The sequence below is a fragment of the Megascapheus bottae genome, chromosome 8, assembly GCF_031878675.1.
Source record: "Megascapheus bottae isolate mThoBot1 chromosome 8, mThoBot2.hap1, whole genome shotgun sequence".
Lineage (NCBI taxonomy): Eukaryota > Metazoa > Chordata > Mammalia > Rodentia > Geomyidae > Megascapheus > Megascapheus bottae.
Window position 1 is genome coordinate 54268692 of NC_143516.1, and position 17886 is coordinate 54286577.

Here is a 17886-nt window from a genome sequence, read left to right on the forward strand (position 1 = left end):
ACTAACATTTTGCCCCTCTCGGTTTTATTTGGGTGCTCCGACTGATGTGAGTGCTTAACTCCAGAGAGTCAGTCGAGGGGAAAGCAAACCAGCAAATCAGGTTGACAGGAATAGAGGCTGGGATCCAAGTTGCTGCTTCCTTTCTTGGAATGGAAAACAAAAGAGGGGCATTCAGTAGACTGCTGACTATGGCCCCTTAGTTTTAGCTAGGTAGAAATGGACTCACCTAGAGACTGATTTTCCTGCTCCTCTCGGTTAAGAGCAGCCAGAGAGCCATCTTTTTGCTGCACAAATGAGAGCAGAAATAATGAAGGAAGCTCCTGTGTCATTCGCCTTTAATTTCTTCTCTTCGCCTCCTCCTATGGCCTGGACTACAGTAAGAATCTCACATTAAAAAAGTCTCACAAAAAAAAGGCTAGGAATTTAGCCTAGTAGTAGAGTGTTTGCCTCCCATGCACGAAGACCTTTGTTTGATTCTTTGGTACACATACAATGAAAAAGCCCGAAATGGTGCTGTGGCTCAAATGATAGAGCTCTAGCCTTGAAAAAGCCCAAGGACAATGCTCAGACCCTGAGTTCAAGCCCCAGGATTGGAAGAGAGAGAGAGAGAGAGAGAGAGAGAGAGAGAGAGAGAGAGGGAGGGAGGGAGGGAGGGAGGGAGGAAGGAAGGAAGAAAGAAAGAAAGAAAGAAAGAAAGAAAGAAAGAAAGAAAGAAAGAAGGAAAGAAAGAAAGAGGGTCCAGGAGTTTGGCCTAGTGGTAGAGTGCTTGCCTAGCATGCATTAAGACCCAAGTTTGATTCCTCAGTACCACGTACATAGAAAAAAAGCCAGAAGTGATGCTGAGGCTCAAGTGGTAGAGCTCTAGCCTTGAGAAAGTCCAAGGACAGTGCTCAGGCCCTGAGCTCAAGCCCAGGACTGGAGAAAAAGAAAGAAAGAAAGAAAGAAAGAAAGAAAGAAAGAAAGAAAGAAAGAAAGAAAGAAAGAAAGAGAGAGAGAGAGAGAAAGAAAGAAAGAAAGAAAGAAAGAGAGAAAAGATGTAAAAAACTTCACATAGCAACATCTGTCATCAATCTGGAATACTTGCAAATGTGAAAAAATATATATATAGAGAGAGAAACAAAAGGGAGGGAAAGAAGGATGGAGGAAGGGAAGGAGAGAGAGAGAGAGAGGGAGAGAGAGAGCGCACTCAGGCCCCAAGTTCAAGCCCCAGGACTGGAGAAATAAATGGAGAAGAGTGAGAAGAGAGAGGAGATGGTGCACTGAGGAGAGAAAGGCTGGCTAAAATGAGCAATTTTAGAAATTACTCTGGATCTTTAGTAAGCTAGCTCTTGTGTGAGTCCTATCTACTTCTCCCAAGATGTACACAAAACCAGCACATAAATTTCTGAACTCTTGGAATCACAATAAGAGGGTGCTACGATGAAAGAAAAAAGAACGATTCAGGAACCACATTTACTTCACCAACACATTCTTTGTATTTATATTATTTTATCTACCATCTGTCTATCTGCTTTTTTCTTTTTTGTGCCAGTCCTGGGAATTGAACTCAGGGCCTGAGCACCGTTCTTGGGCTTTTTCCACAAAGCTATCACTCTGCCACTTGAACCACAGCACCACTTCTGGCTTTTTCTATGTATGTGGTACCTAGGAATCAAACCCAGGTCTTAGGGCATGCTAGGCAAGCACTCTACCACTAGGCCAACTCCCAGCCTACCTATTTGTTTTTGTGTGCATGTGTGTGCTGGTTCTGATAAATTTCAATACCAAACTTTAGACTCTATTACAGAGCTATAGTAACCAAAACAGCTTGGTACGGGCACAAGAACAGGCCTGAGGACCAATGGAATAGAACTGAAGACCCAGAAATCAACTCACAGATCTATGGCCACCTAATCTTTGATAAGGGAGCCAAAAGAATAGAATGGAAGAAAGACAGCCTCTTCAACAAGTGGTGCTGGCAGAATTAGTTAAGCACCTGCAGAAAACTAAAGTTGGATCCTTCTTTGTCATCCTGCACTAGGATTAACTCCAAATGGATCAAAGACCTCAAAGTAAAAGGAGATACACTGAAAACTTTACAAGAAGGAATAGGAGATACACTAGACCTCCTTGGCACAGGTTGAAACTTTTTTAATAAAGACTCAGAAACACAATAAATCAAAGAAAGTTTGGATCAATGGGACTGCATTAAACTGAAGAGATTTTGTATGGCAAAGGACATAACTAGCAAGCTAAATAGAAAGTCCACCAAATGGGAGAAGATCTTCCCTAACCATACAACAGAGGCCTCATATCTAAAATACATCAACAGCTAAAAAAATTGAACCACTCCAAAACAAATCTCCATAGAAACAACCATCCCATTAAAAGATGCGCCAAAGACTTAGAGAGTCTTCTCTGAAGAAGAAATAAGAATGGCCTATAGACACATGAAGAAATGCTCAACATCTCTGGCCATAAAAGAAATGCAAATCAAAACAACTCTGAGATTCCACCTCACTCCAGTTAGAATGACTATTATCAAGAAATCCAATAACAACAGATGCTGGAGGGGATGTGGCCAGGAGGGATCACTACTACACTGTTGGTGGGAGTGTAAACTTGTTCAACCACTATGGAAAGCAGTATGGCATTTCCTCAAAAGACTAAATATAGGGCCAAGAGTTTGGCCTAGTGGTAGAGTGCTTGCCTAGCATGCACAAAGACCCGGGTTCGATTCGTCGTTATCATATACATAGAAAAAAAAAAAGCCAGAAATGGTGCTGAAGCTCAATTAGTAGAGCTCTAACCTTGAGAAAGTCCAAGGACAGTGCTCAGGCCCTGAGCTCAAGCCCATAACTGGCAAAAAAAAAAAAAAAAAAAAAAAAGACTAAACATAGAGCTCCCCTATGACCCAGCAATTTCACTCTTTGGCACTTACCCAATGGTCCAGAAACAAGGACATACTAAACCCATGAGCACAACGATGTTTGTTGTAGCACTGTTTACTATAGCAAAGATACGGAATCAACCCAGATGCCCTTCTGTAGATGATTGGCTCAACAAGATGTGGTATTTATACACAATGGAATTCTATGCTGCCATCAGAAAGAATGGCATCACCCTATTTCTAAGGAAATGGAAAGACTTGGAAAAAGTCATATTAAGTGAAGTTAGCCAGACCCAAAGGAACATAGGCTCAATGTTTTCCCTCATTTGTCAGAATTAGTATAAACCTTGGACTCTCCTAGCAGAGGATTACAATAACTCAAAACCTAGAGACATAAGGTCATATAGGATGAGGCTAAATGGAAGGATCTGCAGGATATGGAGGATATGTTCTTAATGTACTATGTTATTTCTCATCTCTTTTGTTGTCCCTTGGTTATCTCATATTGTCACAGTATCTTACCTTGTTATCTGGTATATTGTATGTATGTTTATTTGTTTACTTGAAGTAGGATAGGGAAGGGGAAAAACAAGACGAAGGGAGGGAACTGGGGACAAAAACATGAGAAGGGGCATCGATGTTTGTGAAGTAATGCTCCTTCTATCTGGTGAATATAATGTAACCCTTCTATTAATTACAATTTTAAAAAGTGGTCAAAAAAGGAGTCAATGGTTTGTAGTACAGTCTTCCTGTGATGGAGACAAAAACTCGGGCATGCAAGTTCTTTGGAGAGTCTCCAAGCAGGGCTGGAAAGAAAGAAAAGAATACTATTTTCAGATACTATAAGTTAATTTATTTTGGTTGCTTTTCAAGTGAGAAAAAATGAGGCTCAGGATATAAATATGTAATGCATCTGCTAAAGATATTCAGTTCTTTCTGTATAGAATAAATATAGAGAGGGATGGAAGAGATGAGGGTGAGGCAATAGAGAATGATCCCAGTTCTCTAATCAAACAGATTTAAAGTCCTAACATACTCTTCTCCCCAAGAGAGTGACAACAACAAATATATAAACAGAATCACAGGAATGGGGGAAAAACTTACAACTTGTCTATGTAAGGATAGAAAACAGCAAAAAAAAAAAAAAAAAAAGGGGGCCGGGAGTTTGGCCTAGTGGTTAAAGTGCTTGCCTAGCATGCACGAAGACCTAGGTTCGATTCCTTGGTACCACATATATAGAAAAAGCCGGAAGTGGTGCTGAGGCTCAAGTGGTAGAGCGCTAGCCTTGAGAAAGTCCAATGACAGTGCTCAGGCCCTGAGCTTAAGCCCAGGACTGCCCCCCCCCCCAAAAAAAAGCCCTTCTCCATCGCCTCCATCACCCACCAGGAGCATGGCTAAGCCTGGAGAAGGGCTTGGACCCTGTATTCTCCACAACCCTGGTATCTGCAGGGAAACCAGGCCCATTTGAAAACCACACAGACAAAATCCCATGCACCTGTAGGAGATCATCCTTTCCAAAAAAAAAAACCCCAAAACCCTCAGCCATTCCAGAGGGGCTTGAATTTCATCTTTCCAGCCCCCAGCACAGATCTGACTGAGCACCAGGCTTCCAGGGAGAGCTTCTTGGTCCGGGGATAAGCCAAAGATAGGCACACAAGCCAGCAGCCAAGTGCAGGCCACTTACGGGGTAAGAACTGACTGTGCATGCACAGAAAACACCTACATACCTGTGGGAGCCCACTCCTTCTGAAGCTCGTATTCAACTATCACAGTCCCTGCCACAGACCAGACGGAGCTCACTGGCCAAGGGCTAAGCTCCACTCAGCTAATCTGAGTCCAAGCATGTGCACAGACACGGGCTGACCCATGGGCTAGTTTACCCAGTGGGAGCTAGACTGGGCCAAGCATGGGCCTCTACCTGTTAGGTGCAAGCAGGTAAAACTTGGGCCTTGGCCCTGACAATTGCTGAACCCAAATGTATAAATCACAACAAAAGAATACAAGATTCATCAGCAATCAAGACAACAAGCCAAATCCAAAAGCCAACAACAATCCAGCTAAGGACTCCAGTGAAAGTAGAGAAGAGATGGGTGACAAAAAGAACCATTAAAAAAAAGAACCATTAAAGAAATATGAGACAATTGGCCAATGAAATAAAAGAGGAAATGCAAAAACAATTTCAAGAATACAAAGAAGAAATGACAAAGAAGATCCAGGACTCCCAAAAAGATATGGAGATAAAATTAGAAGTGCTATACATCTCATTAAAAGACAAAATCAACACTATGAGAACTGATCTCAGGAACATAAAAGGTTCAATTTCTACACTGCAAATCACAATGGAATACTGAGGTAGCAGAATAAGTGAATGGTAAAAAGACTATCAGAAGTCGAGGATAAAAGAGAGGCACTGGAACAAAAAGTCAAAGGTATGGAAGAAACATTCAGAACCTACCAAGGGGAAATCCTAGAACTGGCAAACTCACCAAAGAGATCAAATTTACACATAGTTGTGATCAGACAAGGGGAAAGAATTCAGTACAAAAGGTAAGGCTGAGAATGTGGCTTATGATAGAGTGCTTGCCTAGCATGTATTCTCAGTATCACAAAAACAGAAAAAGACAGAAATGGTGCTGTGGCTCAAGTGGTAGAAGCTAAGGGATAGTGCCCAGGCCCTGAATTCAATGCTAAAGACATTGAAAGTCTAGTAAAATAATACCAGATAACTTCTCCAATCTTAAGAGAGAAAACCTCACCCACCTGATAGAAGCATACAGAACCCTAGTAGACAGGATCCAAAAAGAAACACTTCTAGGTACATCATAGTAAAACCATTAGACTTGAAAGGCAGAACTTGATTTTAAATGCTGCAAAAATCAAAGAAGAGCTATATTACAATAAAAAGAAAATCAGAAGCACTACAGATCTCTCCATACAAACTCTCGACACAAGGAGAGCCTGGAATGGTATAATCCAAGCTCTGAAGGTAACCTACTGCCAACCTGAACTGGTACACCCAGTGAGGCCATCATTTACATTTGATGGTGAATCTAAAACCTTCCATGACAAAAATTAAAAGACTAGATGATTACTAAACCAAGAAGTTAAGAGAAGTAAAAGGAAGTATACAATTTGAAGAAAAAATCAAAACCAAGGAAACACATTAGAAAAAAATTCACTGGAAGACCAATTAGTAAGCAAAATAGTAAGATTAGTAAGAGGAAAGAAGCAAAATACAGGAAATCAAGAAAATGGTAGGAAACATAACACATCTCTCTATAACTCTAAACATTAAAGGACTCAATTCCCCAGTCAAAACAAAAAGAACAGCAGATTGGATTAAAAAAACAAAACAAACAAACAAAAAACAAGATCCATCCATTTGCTGTCTCCAAGAGACCCACCTCACAGTCAAAGATAAAAACAAATCCAGATGAAGAATGGAAAAAGATCTTTCCTGCAAATGTACCCTGAAAGACAGCAGTAATAGCTGTGTCGATGAACTAGACTTCTCATTAACATCAGTACAAAGAGGCAGGAAGGTCATTACATAGCAGTAAAGACAATGATCCTTGAAGAGGAAACCACAGTGGTTAATATCTATGCACCAAATAACAGAGCACCTAAATACATTAGGCAAATACATTTGAACTTACAGAACAGGATAAACCCAAACAAAATAATAGTGGGAGATTTTAATACCCTGTTTTCACCAAAAGGACAGATCAACCAAAAAAAAAAAAAAAAAAAAAAAGATAAGCAAAAGGCCCAAGAGTTTGGTCTAGGGGTAAACTGCTTGCCCAGCATGCAAAAAGAGCCGGGTTTGATTCCTTGAAACCACATACATAGAAAAAGCCGTAAGTGGTGCTGTGGCTCAAGTGGTAGAGCTCTAGTCTTAAGACAGCCAAGGACAGAGTTGAGTTCAAGTCCCAGGACTGACAAAAAAAAAAAAAGATAAGCAAAGACACCTCTGAAGTAAAGATACCATAACTCAAATAGACTTAACAGATATCTACAAATTATTTGACCCAATTGGCATTCTCAGCTGTTCATGGAACATCCTCCAAAATAGATTATATCATAGCTCACAAAAAGAACCTAAGCAAGCCTGGCCACCAGTGGCTTACACTTGTAATCCTAGCTACTCAGGAAGCTGAGATCTGAGGATCGAGGTTCATAGCCAGGTTGGGCACAAAAATCCATGAGACTCTTATCTCCAATTAACCACTAGAAAACCAGAAGTGGTGCCGTGGTTCAAATGGTAGAGTGCTAGTGTTGAGTTGAAAATCACAGGGACAGTGCCCAGGCCCAGAGTTCAAGCCCCACAACCAAACCCCCCACCAGAAAAAAAGAATCTAAGCAAATACAAGAGGATTGGCGTAATTCCATGCGTCCTATCTGACCAGAGTGGAAACAAACTAATTCTCAACAACAAAACATATTGCAGAAATCACTCAACACATGGAAGCTGAATGAATTAAACACTGCTGTACAATACCTGGGTCACCGAAGATGTTAAGGAAGAAATTATAAATTCTTACAATTCAATGAAAATGAAAGTACATCACAATGAAACCTCTGGCAGACAGCAAGCACAGTGCTGAGAGGAAAATTCCTAGCTCTAAGCACACACATAAAGAAAATAGAAACAGCTAAAGTAAATAACCTCATGATGCAATTCAAATTGCTAGACAAACACAAAAAAGTCAAGCATAAAACTACTAGATGGGCTGGGAGTTTGTGGTAGAGTGCTTGCCTGGCATGCACAAAGACCCAGGTTCAATTCCTTGGTACCACATGCATAGAAAAATCTGGAAGTGGTGCTACAGGGCAGAATTCAATAAAATTAAAAACAAAAACAAAAACAAAAAAACCCTAGGCCAGGCACAGGTTGCTCATGCCTATAATCCTAGCTACTCTGGAGGCTGAGATTCAAAGCCAGCTGGGGCACAAAAGTCATTGAGACACTTATCTCTAATTAACCACCAGAAAACTGGAAGTGGTACTGTGGCTCAAGTGGTAAATGGGTAGCCTTGAACTGAAGAGCTTGGGGACAGCACCCAGGCCCAGAGTTTAAGTACCAGGACTGACAAAAACAGAAACAAAAAACTAAAAAGCTGTACATAAAATCAGTGAAACAGAAAGCTGTTTTTTAAAAAAGTAAATAAATAAGATTGACAGACCACTTGTGAGAGAAGGAATTGAAATCAATAAGCTCAGATATATCACAGGGAACATTACAACAAATATGCAAGAAATCCATGTACTTTCAAAACCTATGTTCATGAAAGAAGGAAAACCTACCAGAAATAGATGAATTTTTAGAAACACAAAAACTGCCTAAATTATCAAGACCAAAGGAATAAAAGGCGCACGGTATCCTTAATATGTGGCTATTAGATCCAAACAGTACTAGAGCAAGGACTCAATATTTGCATACCCAATGATATGGACATGGTACTAGAAATATAAACAAAACTACATAGACATAAAAATTTATGACTCTATAGACATAATGTTTTATTAAATAGATTATTATGTATCTATAACATACAAACCCTCAGCCTAATTTTGATTATGTTCTAAAATCTAATGCCAGTGATTGTATATATAGATTCTCTTCTTGAATACTTGTTTGTTAAACACATCATTTGAAATATGATGTAAAAATCAATGTTAATAAATTCTTTAATAAAAAATCAATGTTAATAAATTAATTAATGAAAAAATACAACATCCATTCAGGTTAAAAGCTTTAGAGAACTTAGGCCTAGGAGGAACATTTCTTAAAACATAAAAGGCAATAACAGCCCAACAGCCAACATCATACTGAATGTGGGAAAACTAAAACCATTTCCCCTAAATTGAGGAAAAAGGTAAGGATGCCTATTCTTTCCACTCCTTTTAATACAGTTCTGGAATTCTTAGCCAGAGCAATAAGGCAAGAAAAGGACATAAAAGGGATTCACATAGGAAAAGAAGAAATTAAACTATCCCTGTTTGCAGATAAAATGATCTTTGACCCAAATGACTCTACCCTAAACTTCTGGAGCTGATCAACCACCTCAGCAAAGTAATAGGACACAAAATTAACCCACAAAAATCAGCTGCCTTTCTATATGCCAACAATAAATATACAAGCAAAAAAGGAAATCATGAAAAAAAATTGCTATCATTTCAAAAAAAAACCACCCAAACAAATGAAAAAAAAAAACCCTAGGAATTAACCTAACCTAACCAAGATGTAAAAGATCTTCATATTGAAAACTATCAAAATCTAAAGAAAGAAATTAGAGCACACCCAGAAATGGAAAGAACTTACATGTTCATGGAGAGATAGAACCAATATTGAGAAAACAGTCATACTGCCAAAAATGATATAAAATTTCAATTCAATATTCATCAAAATCCCAATGACATTCTTTACTGAGGGAACGAAAACAATCCAAAATTCATATGAAACCACAAGACATAGAACAGACAAAGCAATTCTAGGCAACACACACACACACACAAGCAATATGGGCAGTATCACAATATCAGAGTTTAAACTCTACTACAGAGCCATAATAACAAAAACAGCTTGGTAATAAAAATAGATCAATGGAACAAATTAGAAGATCCAGAAATAAAACCACATACTTACAATCATCTGATATTTGACAAAGGAGCCACGATATACCGGCAAAAAACCATAGCCTTGGGCTGGGAATGTGGCTTAGTGGCATAGCACTTGTCTAGCATATATAAAGCCTTGGGTTCAATTTCTCAGCACCACATAAACAGAAAAAGCCAGAATTGGCACTGGGGCTCAAGTAGGAGAGTGCTAGCCTTGAGCAAAAGAAGGTCAGGGATAGTGCTCAGGTCCTGAGTTCAAGCCCTAAGACTGGTAAAAACAAAACAAAAACAGTCTCTTCAACAACTGATGATGGGAAAACTGAGCAGCTATATGCAGAAAACTAATATAAATTCATAGTGGATTGAAAACCTCAACATCAGACTCAAACTACTGCAAGAAAGTAGGAGAAACACTAGAACTTATGGCTATAGGCAGGAATTTCCTGAATAGAGTCCCAGGGGCACAACAGAGACTCCAATAAGTGGGATTACATATAAAAAGTTTCTGCACAGCTAAGGATATTGTTACTGAACTAGAAAGCCAGCCAATTGACTGGAAATAGATCTGTACCAGCAACTCGTCAGATAAAGGTCTAATATTCAGTATAGACAAGGAGCTCAAGAAACTAACCTCTCCTGAACTTAGACCAATTGCTAAATGGGCAAGGGAGTTAAGGAAAGACTTCTAAGAAGAGATAAGAATGGCCAAAAAAACACATGAGGAAATGATCATCATTCCTGGCCATAAAGAAAATGCAAATGATAACAACCCTGGGATTCTATCTTACTCCATTAGATGGCCCAATGTTTTGAATCTGAAAAACAACTAATGGTGGTGGAGATGGGGGGAAAGGAATCCTGCTACAATGCTGGTGGGACTGTAAACTAGTATAACCATAATGGAAAGCAGTCTAGAGGGTGCTCAAAAACTTAAACATAGGCCTTCCCTATGACTTGGCCATGCCACTCCTAGGCATCTACCCTGAGCATCATGGGCCAGGATATATAATAAGGACACCTGCACAGCCACGGTCGTTGCCACACTATTCACAACAACTAAGACATAGAAACAACCATCTGGGTTGATGCCCCATCGTAGAATTTTACACAGCCATTAGAAAAAAATAAAACAATGTCACTTTCAGAGAAATAGAACTAAAACAAATCATGTTAAGTGAGGCAAGCCAAGTTCAGAGAAACAGTGCATGTTCTCCCTGATATATGGAAGTTAGATCTAAAACACACTGGGATATGACAAACAACACAGGATTTTAGATATGTGGATACAGTGAGGCTAAAAGAGGATAGTCTTAAGAGAGAATCGCAAAGGTGCGATACCCAAGTGCCTCTTCATGAATATATAAAATAATATACATACTGAAACGAACTCCAAAGATATGGAAACAAAGGACTTTTTGCTGAGCTTTTTTTCTTCTTCTGGGGGTTGTATTTGGTGTATTCACCTGAACATCTGTGAGAGGGTGGGGAGAAGGCACAGAATCCAAGGAAAAAGGGTGAAAAAAGTGTAGTAGGGGGGCCGGGAGTTTGGCCTAGTGGTTAAAGTGCTTGCCTAGCATGCATGAAGACCCGGGTTCGATTCCTCGGTACCACATATAGAAAAAAGCTGGAAGTGGTGCTGAGGCTCAAGTGGTAGAGCTCTAGCCTTGAGAAAGTCCAAGGACAGTGCTCAGGCCCTGAGCTCAAGCCCAGGACTGGCAAAAAAAAAAAAAAAAAAAGTGTAGTAGTGAAGTACAGTTCGGGGTAGAGATAGAAGGGGGGAGGGAGTGGGAGAGAATGAGGGGACAGATGACACTATATGAAAGGAACTACACTTATTACCTGACATGTATAAATGTAATGCCATTGTCTATCACCTCTAAAATAACAATGAAAATAATAATTAAAAAAAAAAGCAAAATAAGAACATAAAGGACTCTCTTTCCCACTTGCCTCTGGATGTCAAGCTCATGGTCCATTCAGGTACCAGTGGGAGAGGGTAGAGATTAGGTCCCAGGAAAATGTGGGGGCAGGGAACTGTCCAAATCCAGCCCTCAGCAAAGCAAGTAATGTCTGGAAGCTTAAAATAGATCAGGGAGGAGCTTGTTAGCCTGGCATGCAAAGCACCTCAGTGCTTCTGGGCCATTTTCATTTTGGTAATTGCTTTGGGAGGTTTTCACTTCTTTCTATGCAGTGGACCAGATAACACAGACCTTCACCAATAGATTCATGACATTTCATTATGAACTAATTTAGCCATAATAATTGCTCCCCAGGAACACAGGAATCCAACCTCACTTCAGAAAATCCCTGCCATCTGACGTAGGAGGATTTATAGGTTTAGTGGAAATTGCTTTCTCCTGCTTGCCAGATTACATACTGCTGGTTGATTTTTTTTTTGCATGAGTAAACATCCTTCTAATAAGGAACAGGCCAATAATGTCTTAGGAGAGAGAAAAAAAAAGAGCATCCATTTCCTTCCTGCATTTTCCTGAGAGAGCTGTGTGGATTGGGAAATCCACGCGGGTTGTGCAGAATATGAAATCTGGCATCTTCCTTTTGTGGTGTGGATGGGTTTTGGTCGCTGAGAGCCAAATGCCCTGGCCAGGAAGAGAAGATCAGGAGATGGCTAAGAAAGGCAGGTGAGTAGACTCTGGTGTTGGGGACCCCAGGAAGACAGAGGGATGCAGGACAAACGGAGTGCAAATCAGGCATCATTTCCAGTTTACCTGTGTTGTGTGGAGGCCTTTTTCTCTCTTTCCCTTTATGTCCTCATCTCCTCCTTTTAAGAAGTTAGAATTACGTTTTCCTTTATAATGATGTTAGGTTGAATAGTATCATCATCATATAGTCTTAGCGCCTTGCTCATTGTCCTGAGTAAAAGGTTTTTTGGTGGGAAAAAAAGAATGCATGTACAGTTTCTTAAAAAATCAAGACAATTTTCAGATGTCCGCACAAATCAGCCAATTCTCAAATCACTAAAGGGACTTACATCTGCGGAGAAGATTTATTATTTCTGATGATTTCTGTTAGATAAGTGGGTCTCTTTTCAATCATAAAAAAACAACGATTAAAAATAAAACTTTCCAAGCTGGAGGGCTAGAAGGATCCTTGGACTGTCTTCTACCTGTAAGCTGGGAGGGGCAGGAGGGGAGTCGCCAACTTAGTACGTGCAGTCTGGTTCGTGCCCAGGGTCTGGTGCAGAGCCACTCCCACAGGGAGGCGCTCCCCTCTGGTCATTCTGTTCAAAGGCCTCACCTGGGGAGCTTGCTGTGGCTGTTCTCGGCTGCATCAGTGGATAACTGGGACAAGTGAAGCCAGTGCTCTGCCCTTACTGATGAGGAGGGAAGGGAGTCTGTTGAGTTGAGGGTAGCAGCCTTTGTTCCAAATACAGCTCCAGCTTTGGGTGGAAGCAGTACGGAAATATTAAGTAACAGGAAAGTGAATCCAGCTTTGGAGACTTGGGGGCTAGAAGTTGAGGGTTGGGGGTCTAGTCCCTCAAGGTTCTTGCCTCCTGGAGTTTTACTGAAGACTCCCCAATAACTGGCCTCTGGATTGTTCTGCAAACTCACAAATGCAGGCACGGGGATGGAAGTTGTGGCACTCAGTCCTGGTACTGAAAAGGACCACTTGCTCAGTTGCAGTTACAATTCCACCATGATAGTTGAATAGAACTACTGTTTATCCTTGTCTTTGTTCCAGTATTAGAGAGTCAAAAAGACATTCTTTTTTTTTAAAAAAATTGTTTCTCAAGCCAGGGGGCAGTGGTTCATATCTGTGCTTCTAGCTACTCCGAATATCCTCCCAGATCTCAGTACAAGGCCAGCTCAGGCAGAAAACTTTGCTAGACTGCCTTTACAAAATAACCAGAAAAAGCAGAGCTGTTGGCATGGCTCAAGAGGTAGAGCAGCAACCAATGCAAGTGCAAGGCCCAGAGATCCACCCAGATACAACCAAAAACAAAAAAAAAGGAAACAAATCAGTGTTTTTCAAAATAAGAGAGAGAGAAAGAAAAAAGAAAGAAAGAAAGACAGTTCTTTGAAAGTTTATGGTACATAAAATTTTAATTTAACCTGGATGACCAGATATTAATTGGGTCCATTTTCCATTTGGGAAAGAAATTTAACCAAATCTATCTAGAGCTTTCCAAATTTTCTCAGTCAGGCTCTGGGGAAGAAAAGGGATCCTACTGGGAGTCCAGAGAACCACTGGCCTGCATTCTCTGTCATGCTCAAGATTTCTATTTATTGTGAAGGCACAGGGGATCTGAACGGTCTCAGCAGATTTCCACTTCAGAGGAATCTGCTGCTGGCACACTGTGGTAGATGGATGGGAAGAATGCAATTCTGGTCTATACCTGAGGGAGGTGAAAATGATGAAAGGCTAAATGAAATATATAAATGGTAGAAAGAGCAGAGATGGGGGAAGATGGAGTTGAGAACTTTGGGGGAGTGTGGATGGTCAGGGTTTGATTGGCTTCTTGGGAAAGGAAGCAGTATAAAGCAAGTGTCTAGCACGTATTTGGACTGTGTGATGATCAGGAGACAGGCAAACAGGAGAGCATGTTTAAGGCATACACACACACACACACACACACACACACACACACACACACACACACACACACACATATATGTACATGGATGCAATGGATGCACTCACGAGATACACAGAGCTATCTGCCCAGGCACAGCAAGAGATGTGAATCAGTAGCTCGGGAGATCTAAAGGGAGTACTCAGAGGCAGAGTAGTTGAGGTACCCAGAGTGAGCCTGTCACATGAAATAAGAACAAGATCAAAGAAAGACCTTGGGGAAGAGGCAGGCAAATTACTCACAGCTATAAATATAGTCTCTTAGGAGGTTGGAAACAGGAGAATCAAGATTTGAGGCCAGTCTAGACATACATTTTCACCAGACTTCATCTTAACAGAAAAAGCTGTCATTCCAGCTATATGGAAAGTATAAAAAAGATCAGAGTATAAAAAGGGGTATCAAATGGGGACCAGTGGCTCATGCCGCTGCTCCTAGCTACTTGAGAGACTGAGATCTGAGGATCATGGTTCAAAATCAGTATGGGCAGGAAAGTCTGTGAGCTTCTTATCTCCAAGTAAGCACCAAAAAAGCCAGTTGAAGCATTAATCTTGAGTAACAAAGCTCAAGCACAGTGCCCAGGCCCTGATTTCAAGTCCAGGACTGGCACCAAAAAGAACCAAAGAAGGAAGGAAGGAAGGAAGGAAAGAAGGAAGGAAGGAAGGAAAGAAAGGATCAGGATCAGGTTCAGGGTAGCCTGGGCAAAAAATGAGACCCTATCTCAAAAATAACAATTGTAAAAAGGGCCAGAGGAGTAGCTCAAGTGGTAGACCGTCATCTACCTAGTAAACAGGAAGCTCTTAAAATTCTATTACTTCCAAATAAACAAACAAGAAAATAGAGGAGGAGGACTCTGTGAAAGTGAAAACTAGGGAGAGAGCACAGAGCTGGGAAACTAGAGAAGTCAAAGAAATGGAGACATTTGTATGGCAGTTACCAGGTGCTTATTACAGCACAGTGATTTTACCCAGGAGAGCCTTCCAGATGAGAGGGAGGCATCTCAGCGAAGCCTAGAGAGAGAAAGCAAACTGGTGTGGGAAGAGTTCTCAAGGGGCAGGAAGGCTTGTCAGAGGAGGCAACCTCTCTGCGGAATCTCAGAGGAAGATGAGAAGTGAGGCAGAGTGAGAAGAAAAGAGTGCCAGGAACATGGGAGCAGCAGGTGAAGAGGCATGGCCACCCTGTGGTCAGAATTAAATAGGTAGAAGATATAGCAAGCGAGTGACATTAATGGCATCAACAAGAAACAGAGGTAGTCAGGCACTGATAGCTTCTACTTGTGATTCTAGCTACTTCCGAGGCCGAGATTGGGAAGACTGCTATTTAAGGCCACCCCTCTTAACAAAGAGCTGAAATGTGGGAGCACCTGCCTGCCATCCTAGTGAGATGAGAAGCCTAACACGGGCAGATTGCACCCAGAGGGATGGCCGGGCAGAAAGTAAGACACTAGCTAAAAAATAACCAGCAAAAAGCAAGGCTGGAGGCATGGCTCAGTGGTAAGAATGCCATCCTAGCAAATGTGAGGACTGGAGTTTCACCACAAAGTAAAAATGAGAGAGAGAGAGAGAGAGAGAGAGAGAGAGAGAGAGAGAGAGAGAGAGAGAGAGAGAGAGAGAGAGAGAGAGAGATTGCGAACTGACCTCATTTCATAGCATTGTAGCATTCTCTTGTCCCTTTGTTTTCCAGAAAACTATTGAGTCCCTTCTCTAGTCTTTGGTCTTGCCTCTGCCTACCTATTATCTAGCCTTCATCCTTATAATTCTCCAGGGCCTCTTCACCTGTTGCTTCCATGTTCCTGGCACTCTTTTCTTCTCCCTCTGCCTCACTTCTCATCTTCCTCTGAGATTCCACAGAGAGGTTGCCTCCTCTGACAAGCCTTCCTGCCCCTTGAGAACTCTACCCACACCAGTTTGCTTTCTCTCTCTAGGTTCAAGTTCAATGTCTGATATGTGGAAACTAAAAAGTTGCTGGAGCCAGGGCCTGGCATGGTGGTACATACATAAAATACCAGCTGTTATAAGGAGGTAGAGAGGGGAGGATCATATTTGGTGGTTAGGACAGTCAAAACGGTAGAGATAGACAAATTATGATCTGAGGCTGGCTCAGGACAAACTCAAGATCCTACCCCAAAACTAAACTAAAAAAATCTAAAAGGGCCGAGGGCGTGACTTAGAGGGAAAACACCTGCCTCATAAGCACACAGCCTTGAATTCAAATTCTAGCCCTGTCAGGAAGAATTTTTAGCGAAAGAAACATTGCACATAAACACATGTGTAAATCCTGACTTCTGCTACTTCTGTTCTTCATTCATTCATTCATTCATTCATTCAATAATTACGTGAGAGCACAATTGTAAGATTATGGGAAGCAGCATAGACCTCACCTTCCCTCCATGGCTGACAGCTTAATAGTAGACAGATATACATAGAGGAATTCTCACAGAATGTTAGATCTTACAAGACCTTTCAACACTTTCGTTTTAAAGATGAGATGACAAAGCCTAAAAAGATACAAAACTTGTGCCACTGTCCCACTCCCTCCATTTTTCCGCTCCCTGTGCTTTCTCACCATTGTAAAATGGAAACAGAAAGTATTTTGGCAGATATAAAACTTATGTGGACTCATGAGAAAATAATTTCCTAACTTGAGGGATTTTTTTTGCCAGTCCTGGGGCTTGAACTCAGGGCCTGGGCACTGTACTTGAGCTTTCTCAAGGCTAGCTAGCACTCTACCACTTGAGCCACACCACCACTTCTGACTTTTTTCTGTATATGTGGTACCAAAGAATTGAACTCAGGGCTTCATGCATGCTGGATGAGCACTCTACCACTAGGCCATGCTCCCAGAAATTTCCTAACTTATATGCAGTTGAATCTCTGTAGACAAGAAGAGTTGGTAAGTCAGAGCTGTAGTGATCCTGCCCAGGCTGCTCTGATGCCAGCCATTGTCCGATCTTTTGACACCAGCAACAACTTTGATCCCCCTTGGATATGCAGATCTCAGTGTCCAACAGTGGTCATGCTTCATATGAATCAAGGACCTCAGAGAAACAGACCAACAGTGTGTACATATACAACCCCACGTACATCTACATCAGTCCATCCACTCATCCATGCCTTCATCCATGCTCCATTCATCCATCCATCCACTCATTTATCTGCCCACCCACTCATCCAGCTTTCTATCCACCGTTCATCCATCCATCCACTCATTCATCCATTCATCCATCCATCTACTCAACTATCTACATGTCTATTTCATCTATGAGAGAGAAAAACACAGAGAGAGGCATTAATTTTTGGAAATTTACTTTAAGAAATTATGAGGCTGTTAACTCTGAAGTTTCAAGGTAAGACTAGAAACTCTGGCAGGAGTTGATGCCATTTTGAGCTAAGAAGCACTCTTAAAACAGAATTTCTTCTTTGGAAGCCTTCGTCTTTTAAGGCCTTTACCTGGTTGAAGTCTACTTGTACTGTGGAGGACAATCTACTCTACGCAAAGCCTATTTAAAAGTTGTAAAGAATAAAACCTGGGGCAGGCCTGGGTAAAAGCATGAGATACTATCTGGCAATTAACTTTCAAAAAAGCATAAAGGTCCAGAAGTATGGCTCACACGGTAGAGCGCTTGCCTAGCAAGTACAAGATCCTGGGTTCAAATTAAAGCTATGTGCAAATTGTGCAGGTGCCAACACCCATCTTACCACTACCTTCAGCTAACTGGACTGGAGCTGTAAAGTACTTTTCATCTCTTATACATTCTGCCTCCTTCTAGAATTGTCTTGAACATTCTCAATGCCATCTTGTGACCCAAGAG

The 17886-nt window shown here is 41.2% G+C and overlaps 1 protein-coding gene across 1 annotated transcript in view; it reads left to right on the forward strand.

The window, feature by feature from the left end:
• Positions 1-11940: 11940 nt before the first annotated feature.
• The window catches only part of Gabrr1 (gamma-aminobutyric acid type A receptor subunit rho1), a 32499-nt gene continuing 26553 nt past the window's right edge, over positions 11941-17886 (forward strand). The window contains exon 1 of the mRNA XM_090337709.1: positions 11941-12126. Within this exon, the coding sequence (XP_090193835.1) occupies positions 12023-12126 (104 nt within the window). The 5' untranslated portion in view covers positions 11941-12022. The remainder of the gene's footprint in view (positions 12127-17886) is intronic.